Genomic DNA, 19,695 nt, shown 5'->3' on the forward strand with positions numbered 1-19,695 from the left:
GAAGACAACCAGAGGCCTCTCCTTGCCGCTTGCTGCTGTGCCATGCCCATTAAGGCACGGGGCTGGCAGAGGTCCCACACAGAGCACAGCGGAGCCTGCAGCCACCGCACCTGCAGCTGCTCGCACGGACAGCACAGACACGGGAGCACCCAAAGCAACAGGCTCAACCCCTACTGGCTTCAGCAGAGTTTCCAAGCAAGCTGCAACATGTTTCCTCCAGATAGAATATAAATAAAACCTAGAGAAAAAGAAGAGCCACTACATTTTTGCTTGCTGCTGTTCTTTATATCCTACAGTACCATTTTCTCTGTTTCTACTCAGTTTCCTTTAAGTCACCAAAAGGGGGACTTTCAGCAGTGAGCATCAGAAAAGCACCCAGGGTTTCTGTGGAATTTGTTAGCTTTTCAAATTTTGATGACAATCCAATGATTCTCCCAGCCTCAGTACACAAAGCTCTGCTCTCCATTTCAGAGAATGGAGAACCAGCCATAACACCAGGGGTGGGGAGCACAGCAGGACATAGCCCCGTGGAAGGTGACAACAAAAATCCTTTCTGACATGGAAGGTACAGGAACATGAGGAAGCCTTGCTAGATTTGGTGCTAACATGTAAGGAGGGATCACCTGACAAATCAAAGGTGACAGCAACCAAGGAATGATAGGCTGACTGATTCCTTTGGAAGGCTGAGTAAAAAGGATTAAGAAAATTACCTTCAATACAAGGTCAATTTAAAGAAAGATGCCAATTATAAATTCATTCTGTATTTTGGAAGTAAAAAATAAAAATAACTCAAGGAGGAATTAGGGTGCCAGTTCATCAAAGAAATTACAAAAAAGCTCTTTATTCACCTCAGATATAAACAGGGTAGCATATGGAAGACAATCTAGGTCTTACTATTAAAGATGAATGTAAAAGAATTGTAGAAGAGCCTAGAGACAAAATCAGGAATGGTAAGACAAAGTGAGATGCAAGTAAGGAACATTAACATGCACACTTTGGCAGCTAGAAGAATAGGAAATTTAGCTTAGGAATTCAAAAAAGAAAAATATTTTTTAAAGGCACAAGTCCACTTAATATCATCACAGAAGAGTCTTCACTAGAAACATCAGCAGTATGCAGATAGTTAATAGAATTCATATCAAAACCAAAAAACAGTAAAAGACTACATATGACACTATTGCTTAAGTATTTCCAAGAAAAATACTTTGAAATAAAGCAATAAAATCAAAGAAAATTCACAGATTGCTTGAAATTTTAAGCCAAAATCCCCAGTAAAACAGTAAGTTATGATAACTTGGCCATCCTTTTTCATACTGGTCAAGTATGATGTTTTCTGTTCTAGGATAATAATAATAATGATAAAAAAAACCCCACACATACAAACAAACAAATAAAAAAACTACACACCAAAAAAAACCCCAGAGGAAGTCGGTAGCCATCCTGAAGAACCCACAGGCAGTTTCTAGAAGGCAGAAGATCTATAGCACATCTCCAACAAGGGGAGGAAAAAAAGAGGAGCTGGAAATTAAAAATCTGTCATGTTCAATTATCAGAAAACTACTAGAATAAATCATACCATCTGTAAACCCACCAAAGGTACTAAAGCATATGAATGGTAGGGAACAAATCATACCAAACCAATCTAATTTCCTTCCGCAATAGACCAACAGGCCTTATGGACAGGGAAGAAGAAATCAATGTCAAGGCTCAGTTTCAGTAAAGGCCTTTGACATTACCCAGTATGACAAACTTGTAAGTAAGGAAATTGCAGAAGCAAAGATTAGATCAAATCACCATAGGATGCCTGCAAAAGCCATCAGACACTCTTCCTAAGGAGTAATTATCTGTGGTTCCCTCTCAAAAAAAAAAAGAAAATGCATTGAGGTGGATATTTCATGGATAATTGCAGCACTTCAACTTCATTCAGGGCTTTCACTAATAATTTGAACAATGGAATAAACAACCTTATTAAGTCTGCACATGAGAAAGTAGGAAGAACTGCAAGTATACTGGATGGCAAACTGAATTCAACACAAACAAACTGGAAAGCAGTTGGGACATGGGAAAAGGACACACCAAGCAGGAATTTTTGTCAAGCACTGTATTTGCATAATAACCCCCAATTTAATGACTTTGGGACAAGAAATGGCTGGCAAGGTAGCAGCTCTTAGGAGAGGGGAAGGTAGCAGATACCAAGCAAAAGGCAAGCCAATATAATGCCATCATGAAAGAGAAACATTGGTCAGGGATGTATGAACAGGATTATTTCACGTGGGTTTCAGGATACAATTTGTCTATTTCAGTTGGCACTGATAAGGCCTCGGATGAGGTAACATCCAGTTTCAGAAAATACTTGAGACAATTTAGCTTATGGAAGATTATTAATTCCCTGCCTTGAAGTATATAAAAACTTGTTGCAAAAGAACAATCACACATCTTTCCACATGGTAGACAGGACAGGCTTAAAGAAAATAAGGATTATAGTTAGAAATAAGGAAAATCATTATAACTGGAAGGGTAGTATCCCCCCCGCCGACTAGAGATTACCTGGTTTATTTCTTTATTTGTACAAGCATATTACACATACAAAAAGCATCTTGAAAAGACTCATAGGGACAAGAAAAATCAGACCACTTTTTAGCTTCCAAAACTACAGAAGACCCCACTGATCATAACAATAGACTCCCTTCTCATCAAAACCATGCACTGCATGTTGCTGTGCTAGCAGTCCCAAAATTAATCTCTAATTGGAAAAGAGCTCTGCAAAAGCACACAGCTGGGAGCAGCTGGGGAATCAGCCTCTTACAGACAGACAGGTGCCATTTTCTTTTCACTAGTGCAAACTCTGCAGCTCACTTGACAGCATCCTTGTTAAAGAGTAATCCTTGCAGGGTTGTCATTTGCTAATGGCTTTGGGAGAAGGTTGTTTGTAGAAACCTTAGATTTACAGCTCCTTTAGAAGCATAGCAGTTGTTTGATGTTTTTAATCCGCTTGACATCCTGGCTTGTTATACCAGTACATCAAGATGATATGACAAACAGGCTAATTAAATGGAGAGCAGGGACTATTTTCACAAGCTTCACCCCACACTGTAGAGATGAGCTCTAATTCCTTGAGTGCTGTCATTCAAAACAAGCCACCAAATTTAAAGTTGTTGCCAGGGGAATTGCAGGGATCAGGTGAAGGTGCCCTGAGGTATATTGAGTTGTCAATGGAAAATCTGTCTCATTCCCAGAGGGAAATTTTCAATCAAGGTGTAAAGAAAAACTGGAAGCTAATGAACTTGAGGCCAAATACACAATGTGGTTGAGGGATACCTAGCCTGGACACATGCTAAGAAGGAAGCTACAGTCTTCCTGATACTCTCCTAAATTTATTTGGATGTGAAAGCAATGACTGGAAGCTGGGTTTCCCCCATACTACTACTACCATACTACTGCATTTTACTACCTAAGTTAAAGCTGATATGAACTTCAGCTAGAAAGGGTAACCACATCCCATACCCATTAGACTGGACATAGAGACAAGAGGAATTCAAGTTGCAGGGACGTTTGCCAAGATCTCAGAGACCTTACAGTCCACAGAAGCTAAAAACTGGCTCTAGCAAGAAGAAAAGCTCTCTCTTTTCAGCTGCTGCAAAAGGCCAAAAAAAAGGGCTACTCTCTGACAAAAGGCATCTAGGTGGCATTATTAAAGTGTTCTGACCCCTACAATAAAAAAGTTCTTTACAAGGCCCTTTTTTTTCTTGCGAAGGAAGATCCAGGGCTGGGAGACAACAGAGCATTCCTTTTTAACAATTCTGAACCACTTACCATTCAGGAATTCACAAAAGAACAGTAACAGCAATTCTATAATAACCAAAAGGAAAGAAAAAATTACTCCATGTATACTTACTGTGAAAACAAGCTTGTTTCCCCTGGTTTACGGTTTCAGGCCTTTCATGAGAAGAACAAGCTCCCAAAAATAAGCTTTTCAAGTTCCACATGGAACAGCCTCAAACTGAATGAGTGGGAATTAGATTCTTCTTTTTGTTCTCTTCCAGAAACAATACTTTACAGAAAATGAGAGGAAATATTTTGATTTCTTAACAGCAGTCATTCAAGACTATGACATGTTAAGTCTCAAATATAAAAGTCCTCAACTATGAGTAAGAATGAATCAATGTTTAAGCCCAGAAGACAACTCAGGACACATATTCCAAGGCAAAAATAACAACAAAGTACAGGGCAAGTTCATGAGACACCTCTGAAAACAGAGCTCATGAGAAGGTAAATAACTGCTCAGTTTGCAAGCTGTTCAGTTTTATAAGAAAGATACCTGCAAAATATTGCAGCAGATGCCTCTCTTGGTTTGTTTTTTTTTTTCTCATCTCAAGCTCAGAAAATAGTGGGGTTTGTTCTGTTTCAGTCTGTATGTTTTATTGAGTAAAAATAGCATTGAGGGAAATACAGTGTTGCTGTAAAGATCATACTGCAATCATGTCACCACTTTCATCTCAGCACTTCCCTATACTTTCACTCTGTCTTCCTAGGAGTTTCTAACACTGGATTCTGTATCATTCTCCTAATGCCTACTGCTTCAGTTGCTATTATGATCCATGTAAATACTTTTCACACACTCCTTCACCTGACTTCTTCTCTGGTCTTTAAAGAACAATAGAAAAGCTGTTTCAAAAGGGCTTCCTCAGATCACCTAGCCTCCCACTGAAAGCAGGACTAATGACAACACTAGTTCTAATCAGGTTAGTCATGGCTTTGTCCAGAGAAGTCTTAAAAACCTTCAAGGAGAAAGGTTTCACAGCTGCTCTTGGAAACCTGTTCCTAACTCATAACTATCTTTATAGTCTCTTCTGGATAGTTTCTTACCATCCTTCTGGAAAAAAAGAGCCCAAAATCAGAAACAGTATTGCAGCAGCTGCTTCAGCAGCATGATGAGGACAAAAATTTTCCTCAATTTGGTGGCCACATTCTCCTACCATAGACTAGCATGCAGGCTGCCATGACTGTGTTGTGAATTCACTGCTGGCTCATGTTCAGCACACACCAGTGATTTCAAGGATCTCTGTCAGCAAAGCTGAGAATTTTGCACTTCTCCTTGTCAAACAACTTGAGATTTCTGTCAGCCAAATTCTGAAACCAGGCTCTATCCTGCAAGCATATTAATTCTTTTCCTCACAGAGGAACATTGACTAATAATTAGGGCCGGCTATGAAGATACTGAACATCAGCCCCAGTATCACCTTACAGGGTACTCCACTTTTAGCCAATTTACAAATTAACATTGAACAATTAATCTGGGTACAGTGATCCATCCAGTTCAAACCACCAAACAGTCCATTCATGTTACTCATAGTTCCTCTGGTCCACATGCAAACACTGTGGGAGAGTGTGTCAGAATCTATCCTAAAGTCAATGTATGAGAACATCCACCACTGCCTGTGCTGACAGAACAAGTCCTTTAATCTTATAGGGCCATCTGGTTGTCTAAGCAATGCTTTTACACATCTCCTTTATAGCCTACTTATTTCCACTTCTTTTTTTTTTTTTTTTTTTTTTTTTGTCTTCTAGTTCATGAATAAGCACCTTGCTTATATAAGTAAGCCTTAAAAAAAAAAATTAAAAATTCACTATCACACGCCATATGTCTGAGCAGACACTCACCACAGTATCACAACTGATACTTTCCAGGTCTTATTTTCCTTTGTTAATGTAATTCAGTGCTTTACCCTTGGCAACTCCAGTCTCCAACTGTCAAAATACACCAGGTAACTCAACAGGTGAAATAAAATGGACATGGACAGATTTCTGTTTCTCTTATCCCTGTTTCCTCAACAAATCTACTGTCTTGTCTAGGCCTGAAACTATTTAAGAAAGCATACAGTGGTTGAAACCAGTCTAATGCACAATGCAAAGGGTTTATCAGTAGTTTTATGGAGAGTTCCAATGATGCTGAAATGTCAGACAAAAGAGGGTTTTCCATCAAGACTGCTTATCACTGGTATATCACGTGATGTATGTATGTTGGCTTTGAAACGAATGAGTCATCATCTATCAAATTAGAGATTACCTGAGTGTAATTGTACCTGCTCCCCAGACTGCAGTCACCCGGCAAAAGAGGAACAAAAAACTTGAACTACAATTGTCACTCTTCTGAACCATTCTTAAGATCTTTCAAAAGGCGTAAGACAGAACATTGGTGCTCATATGTGCACATGACATAGAGCAGGGGCAGTATGGAAACCCAAGATGTCATGCAGATACCTACAGTCCGTCTGCCTCACACCATGCAGCACAAAGCAGAGACCAGAGCTGCTATGCTTTACTTCAACTTCTTCATGATTCCTCACAAACACTTGACATTTTTTCAGTGTAAGCATAGCTTAATATAACTCTCTTTTCATGGAAATGCAGAGAAGTGGCACAAGTCCTTCTGCAAGGTACTTGTGATCTCACCATTAGACACCATTACATTGTGCAGGCAGGCCCTGAAGCTGTGTCCTGACCCAGAAAGCCTCATATCCACAGAAGTTGTCACTTATTCTCTGGGTACAGATAGCCCCTTGATCCCTTTCCAGTGAAGCCCACCCTTCCATTTCATTAGAAAGCCAAGAGTTCAATGCCCTCTTTGTGGTCTAGGACAAACAGACTGCATATTTTATCCTGTCTAGCTGAGCTGAGCACTACTTTTTTTGTCCAACCTACTGAAATACTCTACAACATAGAAAGGATTTTGAAGATTTATTTTTTTAAAAAACAAATCTAACAACAAAACACACCCCACTTCATATAATCACCCACTAATTCTATACTGAGTTTGGGAACTATCTGCAAATTCTAATTAAAGTTCAGGAAGTATTTTCTAAGTATATAAACTTCTCAGATCCTGGAACAGGAGGCTTTTCTCAAAAATTATTACTTTGAGCTAGTAACATAACATGAGCAAAATAATAAGCTGTCAGTAGTCTAGCACCTAGATAGTAACTTGATATTCAACTTCAGAGTGCATCCATGCCTCTGGTTCACTCCTCAGATGAGTTAATAGGATAATGCTATTATTCCAGCAAGAATATTATTCAAAGACATCTTCCAGAATTTCGTAACCTTACCAGTGTGTATTAAATAGCAACACAGAACAATGTGTTCCGAGGCAATCGTTTCTTCCTTTTTGAAGTATGTACAGCAAGAACATCTTGAATAAAGAGAGGACAACAGCCAATCATTACAGAGGCAAGAAAGGAACATAAACCTTGGCCAGAAGATTTCTGGTTTAAATTCCAATGTGATTATAACTACTTGACTTTTCTGCCTCAGTAGACACAAACAAATTTCACAGAAAAGACAATACCAGTCATTGCTATGACAGTTTTTTTCCCAAAGTTCTTCTGCGGGTTATATAGTGCATCTTCTTGTCATTGTAAAATCTGGGTCTGAGATATGCTATCCATCTCAAATTGCAGAGAACAAAAAATGCAAGACATGCTGAGACAATTCCACCTGCAGATATGGGCATAAATAAAAAACAGATACATTAGAGATGATTAGCAAAGGTGTTGATCACGTGTTAGTTACAACAATGTAATAGATTTTTTACTTCAGAAATTGGATCACTGTTTGACTAAGTTGTACATCAAGGTCTGTGCAATCTTATCCAGCTAAACTCTCGGAAAGAGCCCTTCATACCTTCATAACTTCTTAATATTCCATCATGAAGTGCTAGTTAAGATGGATTGATGATCTTGTGGTGATGCACTGAAGGTTAGGAAAAGCAGAGGGATTTCTGTCTAAGTCCTACACTGGAATCTAGATCAGACCCAGATATTCATCTCTCTCCATTGCAAGGAGAGGGCAGATCCAGCTCTGGACTATGATGCCAGATTTTCTTAAGTCATCACTACACAAACAAAAGCCAGAAAAGACAAAAGCTACTGTGCTCACTGATGACTACTGTTTAAGGCTGACCTAGCAGATCAAACAGAGAAACAATGCACAAAGGTTTTAGTTTTCTTTTCTCTAGGAAAAAAAAAAAAAAAAAAAAAGGACAAAAGCACCACACTGGTATCAGGATAACTTGTCAGCAAGTAGGGAAAAACTGTCTTCCTACAACAGCAGTTGTAGAAAACATGAGCAAATAAGCAGGTGCAAGGAACTTCTAGCACTGAAAAGCTTTATCGGGGTGCCAGTTCCAGAGTCCACAGCTCTGGTATTTTACAGGATGACTGCTATGTCCACACCTTTGTGCACAGCCTATGGTACCCAATCTTTTCAAGCTGTGTCTCTTCACCTCAATATAACCTTCATTTGTTGTTAGTCAACAAGCAAGTACCCCTTCTTCAGCATTTCTAATGCACACTTCATTTCTTCACCTGAATGGAACAAGGCAATGCTTCATACCACACCAGCTGCACCAGTCTGCAGTAACACAATGTCCATCTATCTCCCAAGATTCCCCTTTACAGTGCTATGCTTCTTTCACACCTACTTCTTTTTAATATTGATGGATATACAAATATATTTCTTGTAAAAATTCATAAAGAAAGACTCGCTTTAGGATTCTCTGGTGTTTTCCTTCATGGGAAAGAAATCAGAAAAGAAACCCCACAGCCTCTGTCTCCAAGCTAATTGCTATGTAATAATTTCTGACAAGAAATATACAGTATTTATATATGTACGCATACTTTAAAAACATTTGTGCATATATATGTATATAAAAATATATAACTGATTCAAACCATACTTACACTACATTACACTACTAGGTCCAGGATCTGTTTCTGGCTCCAGCCTGACATCCTGCAATACAATGTCTGTTTTGGTTAGAGCAGCTCCTTCTGCAAAGGCTTGTAATAAATAATTCTACAGTACCCATCCCTAGAGGCAGCCAAGGAGCCTCTGCAGAGCTGGCTCTGGGAGCCCCAGGGCCTCCAGCACAGCGAGTCACCCTGACCCAGCCTGCCTGTCTCAAAAACTGGAATTATCAGTTCTGCTATATGACACACCTAATGCATTTTTAAAAGTTTATTTCTAATGATACAATCTAAAGCCCAAGAGCTATTACTATTAAAACATTAACATACAGCCAGTTGCAAGTCAATTTTTTTTCCATTTATCACAATTTTTTTTCCAATTTTATCTACTAATGCCTCAATTGTTATCAACATATTTGAACAAAAGCGTAGCTGACAAGCTACCTCCAAATGATAGTTGAACTGCCTTCGACATCCAGCTTGCAGAGAAAAAACTTATGGTTCTAGCATAGAGGATATGATCCCCCAGCTTATACAACAATAAGGTAGACTGCAATGGGGAAACAACTTGGTAGCCTTCTGATTCATTTATCATTATTTAAATATCATGATTAATTAAATCCCTACTAATACCCCTACTTTAAAAAAGCAAGCTCTGCTTTGTAATTATCACCACTTGAACCATCTCTTCACTAGCTCAATCTAAACAGAAGGACACACTGCAAAAACTTTCTTCTAGAAATTTAAACTTCAGTAAACACATTTTATTAATGAAATTACTCCATTTTTAACAAAGTATTAAGAAGCTAAAAAGAACTGTCCAAGACTAATAGATTCTTGATTTATACTAAAAGAAATACTGGAAAAGACTGTACTCAAATGAGCAAATTGAATTCAAGTATGGTATCAATCAAGCCAACATAACACAAATAACTGCAAATTAATGGTTACTTTTTTTTTCTCAACAAAAAGCAGATAGCTAATAAAAGTCAGTATATCAAAGGCCTTTTATAAAACATTCCAAAATTAAAAATCATGCTTAACCTTCCTAATGCCACCACACAGAAGGGATTTTCTCACCCTCATAGAAATAACATATCTACTACTGAAAAAGAGGTTATCAATCATGGTGGTAGTTTGCAAAGAAACATCACAATCAAGTATCCATTTAATCCACAGAGAGACTGGATGTATGCTGTTACTTCAAAAAGAGTACGTTAACTTATCATTATCTCAATGTATACACTTAAAATGTTCACATACATCTCTGGATACATTTAAATAAAACCACAATGAAACACCACCCAAAAATAAAAAACACAATCCCAGAAACCTACCCATGTTTTGTCAGCCAGCTATTAAGAAGTGAAAGCACTGAATTAGATTCCTAGCTTCAGTAAAGCTCAGGTTCATCTAAGAAGTTTAAGGCTCACTGTTTTTAGCTCCCAAAACAACAACAGGGTTTTTAATCAAATACATATGAAGTTTTTAAATACAAGGAAAAACACTCTCTTCTCATGAGTGTATGTTTGAGAAAATGAAATAAATCTGAAAGAAAATATCTCTATAGATACTGCACATCTACAATTTATGATGTCAACAGACATCAAATGTCTGTTGACATCATAAATTGTAGACACAAATTGACACAAATTGTTGACACAAATTGACATCAAATGTCAACAGACAATTGCATAAAAGACGTAACAGTACCAATTATTACTGGGCCATTTAAATCACAGTTCTTTGGTCAAGTATCACTTTTGGAAAGTTATGAGAAAAGCAAGCAGCACTAGGAAACACATAAACTTCTCCAAGAAAGTTTTGCATCAAAGCTCTGCTTTTAAACTTTTATTTTTTAAACAACAACAAAAAAACTGTCCACTTAGGAAAGTTGTCACCATCTTACATTTCAGAATACAAAACTGAAAAAAATCCCTATTAAAAAAAAGACAGGACTTCAGCCAAGTATTCAGCTACTTATTGCTGTAGTTGTAACTCAAGTCCCTTGAAATCCCTATGTTTTGGTAGTTTGTAGCGAAAACATGTTTGGAACACTAGCAGCAATAGAAAACCCTTTGAAAACCTAGACATAGTTATACTGTTGAGTGAAAATCAGCAAAAACCATAGCCATTGGAACATAATAAAGCATCCTGTAAAAGTGAATTGGTAGCTAGAAAAACAGGGTTGATTTAAAGTGCTATCCCAAAGCCATATGTGGGCCAATGCCAGTAAAGAAAAGTCCATTTCCCACCCCACCCCACCCAGAGAGCGCCCAGAACCACAGCACTACTTCAGACATAACGAGGCTTCACTCTGCTTCAATACCTCATCTCCCCCTCCCTCCTGCAACAGGCAGAATGCTTGAAATAATTGCTAATTCCAAATTCAGGTGATATGCACAAATATACTGTTGAACAAAGTTTGGACAGCGAACAGTACACCTGAGTTCAGTCATACAAACTAACTTTTGTAAATAGCATTAAACGAATATATCCATGTCTCTAATATGAATCTAGATGTATTTTCTTACAAAACGCATTAATAGAAATATCCAGGCAAATACATACCATACAATAGCAAAAGCTTTAAGCCCCATTTAATAAGATGACTTTCTGATTAAAAATAGAAGGCAATTAAGATTTACTCAAAATTACAATTAAGAAAAGCTTTCACAGTGCAATATTGAAACTGTCACAAAGTTAAGAAAATACTGATATCAAAGTACAATCACAATGTTAAAGTAGACAAAACTACTATACAAGGGCATATCTTGTAAAATTAAAGGGAATGAACACAACACAGGGGACATCTCAGGTCCCTGCTCTACCTATCCAATTTCCTAGTCTTCAGAGTCATAATTGTGTCTTTCAGACATCAGTAGAAATATTGGTAAAACTAAGAGGTTCATTCTTCTTTGTGGACCAGATTTCAATGCCCAGTTACTTCTTGAAAATACGATCTTCATCACTGCACAATTTCAAAGTAGTGCAATATTGCCATGATGTGCTGAGGCATGAACACATAGCCTGTGTACAGCGCCATTCCAACAATGGAAACTAGCATGGAATCTGAATTACAGTTGAGGAAAAATGCATCTGAAATAGAAACCGCACAAGACATCACAAACAATAGCATTCAAACTTTAGTGGTTACTATCTTTTAGCATTATGTTTCTGAAAAAGACACGATCAACAATATTCAGTAATTATAAACCACAAAATAACTGAACACTGAAAAACAGAATGCTAGTAGAACAATCAGCTGAACTGCAAAGGATGCCTTGCCAGTTATCCACTGCCTTGTCAAGCAAGAGGACAGGCCAGAGCATGGAAAGTGTGATGGAGAACAGAAAACTCAGATGGGCACTGAGAAAACACATGTTTTCACATTCATCTTCTCAGATGTTAAGCAAGTCTTGCAGAAGCCGGCCCCATTCAGCCAAGCAGAAAAAGTCAAGCACCCCAAAAATCCAAAATAAAACAAAACTACAATAATATGAGCAGCTTTACTGAATAACACTGGTTTTATTTGTGGATGACCTCCTTTTTAAGCAGACAGCATTAGATGTTTTCTAACTACTTCATTCACAAAGCCTCAGAGTTTTAGCATAGCTTTGAGTCATGGTGTTTACTTAAATAAACACACTCATTAGTACTTTACTATATGAGACTGCACTGCAAAATAAACTTCACATGAAGCTATCAGCTGAAAAATGTGCAGACAACCACTTTATTAGCTGAACTAACAGGGAACTTTTGTAAAACTTATATAGAGAACTGACACAATAGCTTATAAAGTACAGTTGGATTTTTGTAAAGCTCTATGGTTTTGAAGCTTTATATAAACAAATTCTATGGCTTTTGAAGCTTTATATAAACAAATTCTGGCATCAGATTACTAAAAGATTATGGTTTCAGAAAGGTTAAATTTTCAGAAATTCAAAAGCACACAAAATGAATAAACAGCTGTTGATTTCATCCAGCTACCTGCAGAGATTCAGTAAACTTAGCCCGAAACACTATAAAACACAGAGAGATTAACAAGGATGATAACGCCAGGCAGCAGTACTCAGTTTCCACAGGTGAAACCAGAGGAGCTGCTTGTGCTCGGCTCTTTCCTGAAATCAAGTCTGCACAGCACAGGCGTAACGCACTCCATGAGCGACTCACCCACGGCACAGCAGAGGTACGAGGTGCGCCTGTTAGAGCTGCTTGGAGTATTTATAGTCCCAGAGGATTATACAGTAAGAGATACTAAAATGAAGGTCAACTCATAAATCCACATTTCCGTATCAGTGCTCACTTCTGGTACTGGAGCACAGCCACACACCATTAGCTCCCAAGGCCACCGTGTCCGCACTGCATCCATACGGCACCTGGCAGAAACGACCCACCTACAGCCAAAGCACTCAGTTTGAGAACAAAAGCATTTTTGCTGATCTGAGATCAGAAGCAATGCTTGTGCCACATTTGTACATTAGGTGGCAATTACAATATGATCATTTTATGAAAGTAAACATGAACATACTTTCATTTACTTAAATATTTTGCACAAGATAAAAAGGAAAAAAATATTCACAACAATTATAATTGCAGGGAAAACAAAAATTAGGTTTCCTTAGTGATACAGGCAAGGCATAAAAGGAAGAAGGTATGCTAACATGGAATACAATATAAGAACCCCTACCTGAAAAAACTGTGCACAGTTATTCTATAAGAACTTACTACTTCTCTTATCCAGTAATCTCCATTTCTACTGACTTGACACAGGGAAAAAAAAAACTGATCACACCACTGTAACCTGGGCAACCACTTGTACATAACAAATGTGAGTTTCTTTACAAAACTGAGCAGAATCTCAGTAAAAGCAGCTTCTTGCTACTGCTTATACCTTTCTCTATGTTAATGTTTTAATGAATTTCTCTCTCTACCTCTGAGCATTAACTGGAGATAGCTTAGGGTCACTCGTATTGAGACATCATTTTAAGTCAAGATCAAAACAGTCACACTTCAGAGAAAAATACTTGTGATGCCACAGCAATACTTAAGAAAATGCACTGCCTGGATGAAAGGGCCAGGTAAAGAAGCAAACCTATAAATAGTCTCTATAGAGATGCCTTTACATGAGCATCTATCAAGTTCTTCTGCTCTAAAACAGCCAAGCAAATTTACCAGCTTGAGGATTAAAATGCCATGTAATAAAAGCCATGTGACAAAGCAGTGTGAAAGCCTGGGCTTGCAAGGTTTTGCAGCATGCACATTTACTTTCCTCTAGGCAAAAATACAAAAGAAATCACTAAAGGCACTTAACAGAAAGCTCGGGATTTCAGTGCAAAAGACACAACTACCGTAACTCCAAAGACATAAACTTATGCCGGAGAGGAAACGGACTAGGCTACCAGACGCCCGGACACAGCATGCGAAACAGCAGAGTGAGGATTATTCCCAGGCCGGGCAGGATGTTAGTTTGGAAGGGTGAGGAGCTGAGTCCCCGCCAGCAAGGAGGGGTCAAGCCTCAGTCCCAAGCGGAGACTGCCGTTCCTTTGGCCGCCGCGGGCTCTGGCCGCGCTCGGCGCCTCAGGCCGGCTGCCCCGGCCCGGCCCGGCCCGGCCCGACTCTCCTCCATCCCCAGCGAGCCCCGCCGGCGGCAGCGCCCTCAGCACGACCACGGCCAGGGCGCTCCCGAGCACCGCGCAGGGCCGGCGGAGCCGCCACACCCGCCCGGCGGCCTCGGGGCAGCTCCCGAGCCGCCGCCGGACACAGCGCGACAGGGACGTGGGGCAGCCCCGGCCCCGCACACACAGCCCCGGCGCCGCACACGCACCCCCGGCCCCGCACATACACTCCCCGGCCCGCCGGGCCCGGCTGGCAGAAGGATACTGAAGACGGTGCGCTCCCAGGGCTCCAGCATGTAGAGCGCGGTGACCAGCAGGTACTGGTAGTACAGCCACGACATCTGCTTCCACGCCGAGCCCAGCGCCATGGCGCTCCCCGCCCGCCAGCGGCCCCACGCCGGGCCCAGGCCGAGCGGAGACGGGGGCGGTGCAGGCGGGACAGCCCTCCCCCGGCCCCGCCCTGTGCCCGGGAGGCCGTGGCCACCGGCAAAGGGGAGCCGCGGCCTGTGGGGGTGGCAGCGGCCGCCGGCGGCGCTCCCCAGACGGGGGAGAGCGGCGGGGCACACGCCGCTTCCCGGCCCTCCCCGCTGAACGCCGACATCGGGCCCGATATGATTCAATTATACGGCTGACCCTGAACCTGGTAACCTCCCGGCCCGAGTCACACCGAGGAGATAGACGGTGCTGCAATCTAGTTTCTGTCATCCTGTTTAATCTGAATTGACGTTCAGGGAATCACAGGAGAGCCAAAGCCTGTGCTTGGCAGGGCCTAAGGGAGACATTTTAAAAGTGATCTGCACGAGTCTTCAGCTTCTCAGTTGTCGGAGAGTAAAGCCCACCCAAAAACGTGGCTCAGATAAATGCGACCTTACGATAGGCCAGCTCTGGCAAGATTAATCCGTATGAATAGGAAAAAAAAAAAAAGAGGTGATGAATCAGATGTTTACTGTGAGTGTTCCTAATGTTACACTACCCTCAGGCACTCAGAGCCAGAAACTAGAGGGTGTGTGACACCCCTGCCGTGACTGCTGTTTGGCCCAAGACAAATTCCCAGAGACTGGTTTGGGACTGTGTGATTAGGAAGGCCCTTGGCAGTTTATGCTGGCACTGTAGAAAGCACGTGTCAAAAGCCTGCTGGAAGGGGGTGTACACAATTATCAGGCACCTTAAACGAGCAAAGCATGTGTTGCAACTTGCAGGCACTGGAAGCAGGCCACCAGTTGGGACCACACATTCCAAGTGTGCACAACATAGATTAGAAACTGGAATTGACCCACTGTACTTACTCTGCTTAGTAAATCAATTTGCAATTATGTTACTGAGCAACGTGATTCTGTCCTTGTAGCCATCACACCCCTACCTTCATCTGTGCTATTTATACAATGAAAAATAAGGAAATACAACCACAGGAGAATGCACATTTGCGTTACTTACACAGCTACAAATCACAACTACAAGACCAGGAGATAACTGAAGAAGAAAAGCAGCTGGCAATGAAAACTTAAGACTGCACTATTTTGTGTGGCAGGAATTTGAAATGGGATTTGATTTACCCTGAAGACACTTAGACACATCTATGCAGATTTATTTGAACACTAGAAGAAATGAGAGCATTCACACATGTTAATATCCCAACAAAACTGGCTGTGGGAGCTGTTGCCACTATCCAAGTCTGCTGTTGCTTGTTGCAGTTGCTGGTGGAGGAGTCCTGTGTCGGTGTTGCTGCTTGAGTAAATGGTGGTAATCATGAAAGGTGCCTTTCTGTAAAAATATGTCCCAAGTTCAAGGACAAGTGGGGTATTCAGCATAACTAAAGCATTGCTCCCATTCAAAGCTGCAGGAACAGTATCAACATAGAGCAAAGGGGTCCAGTCAGTCCTCTCTGTTCCTATAACAAGATGCTCTGCAATTCAAGTGGTAAGGCAAGCAAAATGCAGCAGCAAGAAAGGACCAGGGATGAGAGTAAAGTTAATGCCTAGATGAATGTCAGCTTCAAGATCTCCTACATCTGCCCTAACCCACCAGGTAAGTGGCCCTTCACACTTTTTTGGTGTGATGCATACTCATTGGAGTTTTTTTCTAGTTAGCCCCTTATGGAAATGGACATTATTCCTCTGTATTGTTTCCCCTCCTTCAGCAGCTCCATTCTACCCCTGCTTAGGGACTGTCATCAAGTAATTGTTTTTCCTGATACCACCCACATCGACACTTGAGCCCTTGACACTTGAACTACATTCTCACCTGCTCATGTTTCCAGCAGGTCAATGCAAACATTCTTAACCTGACACTACAGAGAACTTTTGTGTTTCACCTGGAATGTGAAGAGAGGTAAATCGAGGCCAGCATGGTCTAGAGCACAGACCATATTCCCTACTACATGTGTGCCTCCACACTTCTACCAAGAAACAGTTCTTCGTACATTCAAAATTTCCTGTGTACACCTCTTGGCTTGTGGCACACAGTAAGAATTTATCCCACTTCACGTGATGCCACAGCTATCTAAGACTGCAAGATACTTCAATAATGAGTCTGAATGTAGGTAGCAAAGATGAGATTGAAATCTTGTCTCATGCATGCCCCAAGCCTCAGAACCAGTAGAGCTCCATTTTGTTCATAGGTTGCATATGCAGAGGAATGCACATCATACTGACCAACCACATGTTCAGCAGCTGCATCAACAGTTCTCTATCAAGTAGAGGTTAAGTTTCTGCTGATTTGAAAATAGTAATTCACTGTTTTTCTTATGTAATCCTGACAGAAGAACCAGCATGTTTATTTCTTCTTAATCTCATGTAACAGCATAGAATGAGTGTGTGTAGATCAGTAAAATACCACACCAGGGACTACAAAAGGTAATCAAAGAGTTCCAAGAGTTTATTATAATTTAAGGCACAAAAGATGTTATTCAGGTTTCTACCACCGAAGTTCAAATATTTCTGACAATTCCTTAAAGCACATATAACTAGTTATTCCTAGTACTATTACAAGAAAAAACACAAAGTTGGGGTTTTTTTGGGTTTTTTTTTGTTTTTCAGGCATACCCATTCAAGGAACAGTTAAAAATATCAGGCTATAAGAGATGTTAATTACAAATAAAAAGCAAGGGTTCGCCTCTTGGGGACACACTTGAATGAAGACAGGGAAGAATCCAGTATTGACAATACAGTGCTTCACAGACATAAATACCAAGTAGAAGAAGCTCTTTTTGCTTCCATTAAAAAGCTGTAAATGTGCTAAAGGAACAGAAAAAGCATACAAACTAGTTCTATGGTAATAGATCTAACTACAAATTTCTTCTTGAAATCTATCATCATAAGGAAAAAGGACAATAAAGTCCAGTACTTTCTTCATATACATATTTACATGTACAACATTTATCTGTATTACTAGGCATTACTATGCATGTTGATTTATATGATCAGTGGCAGAACAGTCCATGCCAGCAAAATTATCTTCCACTCGGTATAAAGAAATTTTTTTGAGATCTTAATGAACCAAAAATCCAAATCTCATGACAATTCTTTATCAGACTGTCTTGGTTTTGGCTGGGACAGAGTTAATATTCTTGTCAGTAGCTTGTCTTTAGTCAGAATAATGTTCTCATGAACACCGTGATGTTTTGGCTGTTGCTAAGTACTAAGGCCCAAACAACAGGCCCTGACTGAGGCCTGAACAACAGGCCCTGAGCCAAAGTTAACCTCTAGATGAACATTTCAGTCAAATGTTATGTATATACTCACTCATTAATGAAATATTGTTACATGTATTCATTTATTGGCAAAACACATATTTGCCTTTCCATATCTAGAAACCCAGTAAGGTCTTATTAGGGAAGTATAATATCAAAGACTACTCCCTTGGTTCCTCGGTTCCTCCTGGAGCCCTGGTGAGGCTTTAGGAAAAAGCCAATAGAATAATGAAATGAGAAATTATGTCAGCTTGTTTAACAGTAGAAAATCTGGGCTACTCTCACAGCAAAGTCATGGGAGCCTCATTGCCCGCAAGGTGGACATGGCACTGGAGTTCCTTTGCTGGGCGTGGCTCTACAGTACTTTGGTGTGACAGCTTCCCCCCACAGCTGATGTTTTGAGGACTTGGATGATGGCCAAGTATTAGGGTAACTAGTGATGTAGCTTTCTTAATCACTGTAGGCATTCTTTCATAGTAACAATTACGTGCATTGCTTATCCTTTTGTAATTCTTTGCTAAGGATTACATGCATTGTGTAGCCTATACTTTTGTGATTCTTTGCAGTTTTGCATTATAGTAAATTACACTGTTCCTTAAGTTGGTGCCTGTTTGTGTCTGTCTCTGACCCTGCTCACTGGCAAAACACTAAGTGGTACTTAGGGTAAGTCAAGGACTTTTCAGTGTCTCATGTTCTGCCAGTGAGGAGCTCCACAAAAAAACTGTGATGGAGCATGGCCAGGACAAGTGACCAAATTGGGAAAAGGGATATTCCATACCCTAGAATGTCATGCCCAGTATATAAACTGGGAGAGTTACCTGGAATGCAGATGATCACTGCTCAAGACAAGCTGGCTCTCAGTCAACAGGTGGTGAGCAGTTATGCTGTGGTGGTCTGGACACCAGACACCCACCAAAGCTGCTCTATCACTCCCCTCTGCAAATGGATGGGGGAAGCACAGAAAAAGGTCCATGAGTTAAGTACTGGGTGAGCTCACTCACCAAATACCATCATGGGCAAAACACACTGAACTTGGAGGTATTGATTGAATTTATTATGAACAAAATCAGAACAGGATAATGAGAAGTACAATAAATCTTAAAAACACTCTCCCCTAACTCTCCTTCTTGGGCTCTGCTTCCTCCCTCACCAGAAGTTCAGGAAGACAGGGAATGGGTGTTAGGGTCTGTTCATCACCCATTGTTCCTGCCACTGCTCCAGTGTAGGGCACCTTCCACAGGCGACAGTATTCCACTAACTTCTCTAACATGAATCCATTCCACAGGCAAGCAACAGTTCTACCCAAACTGTTCCTATGTGGGTCATTTTTCCAGAGTGCAGTATTTCAGGCCCAGCCTGCTCCCAACATGGGTCTGCCACGGGGCCACAAGTTCTTATCAGAACACTTGCTCTAGTGTGGGGTCCTCTTGCCATGGGTTTGCAGGTCCAACTTTTTCCTCCCCACTTGGGGAGAGGGTGGTAGGAGTGAGCAAACAGTGTGTGGCTTAGTTGCCAGCTGGGGTAAAACCGTAAAACACAGACCACGTGTGCAAATCTACAAAGAACAACAGACTAATGACATCAAACATCTGACTGAATGCTGTTTATCCCTTGCTATAAATATAAGCAATGCAGCTATGCAAAA

The 19,695-nt window shown here is 40.6% G+C and overlaps 1 protein-coding gene across 2 annotated transcripts; it reads right to left on the minus strand.

Moving 5' to 3' along the window:
- Window positions 1-10,566: 10,566 nt before the first annotated feature.
- Window positions 10,567-14,955, minus strand: SPTSSA (serine palmitoyltransferase small subunit A). 2 transcript variants are annotated; one of them, XM_058861468.1, is made up of 2 exons: window positions 14,628-14,810; window positions 10,567-11,816 (listed from the first exon to the last, which is right to left on the minus strand). In XM_058861468.1, the coding sequence occupies exons 1-2, from the start codon at window positions 14,728-14,730 to the stop codon at window positions 11,713-11,715; spliced, it is 207 nt and encodes a 68-aa protein (XP_058717451.1). In that variant the 5' UTR covers window positions 14,731-14,810; the 3' UTR covers window positions 10,567-11,712. The 2 variants fall into 2 exon arrangements, with proteins under 2 accessions (XP_058717451.1, XP_058717445.1); XM_058861462.1 differs by lacking the exon at window positions 10,567-11,816 and adding an exon at window positions 11,823-13,141 and having other exon boundaries at window positions 14,590-14,955.
- Window positions 14,956-19,695: the final 4,740 nt, after the last annotated feature.

Source organism: Poecile atricapillus, chromosome 1, assembly GCF_030490865.1.
Source record: "Poecile atricapillus isolate bPoeAtr1 chromosome 1, bPoeAtr1.hap1, whole genome shotgun sequence".
Lineage (NCBI taxonomy): Eukaryota > Metazoa > Chordata > Aves > Passeriformes > Paridae > Poecile > Poecile atricapillus.

Bases quoted from the DNA above. Each gene is read 5' to 3' on its own strand.
- SPTSSA (XM_058861462.1), bottom strand. From the start codon at position 14,730: ATGGCGCTGGGCTCGGCGTGGAAGCAGATGTCGTGGCTGTACTACCAG. The intron at 13,142-14,589 runs GTATGTGCGGGG...CTTTGGCTGTAG, and splicing joins GGCCCGGCGGGCCGGGGAGT to GTGGGTCGTTTCTGCCAGGT.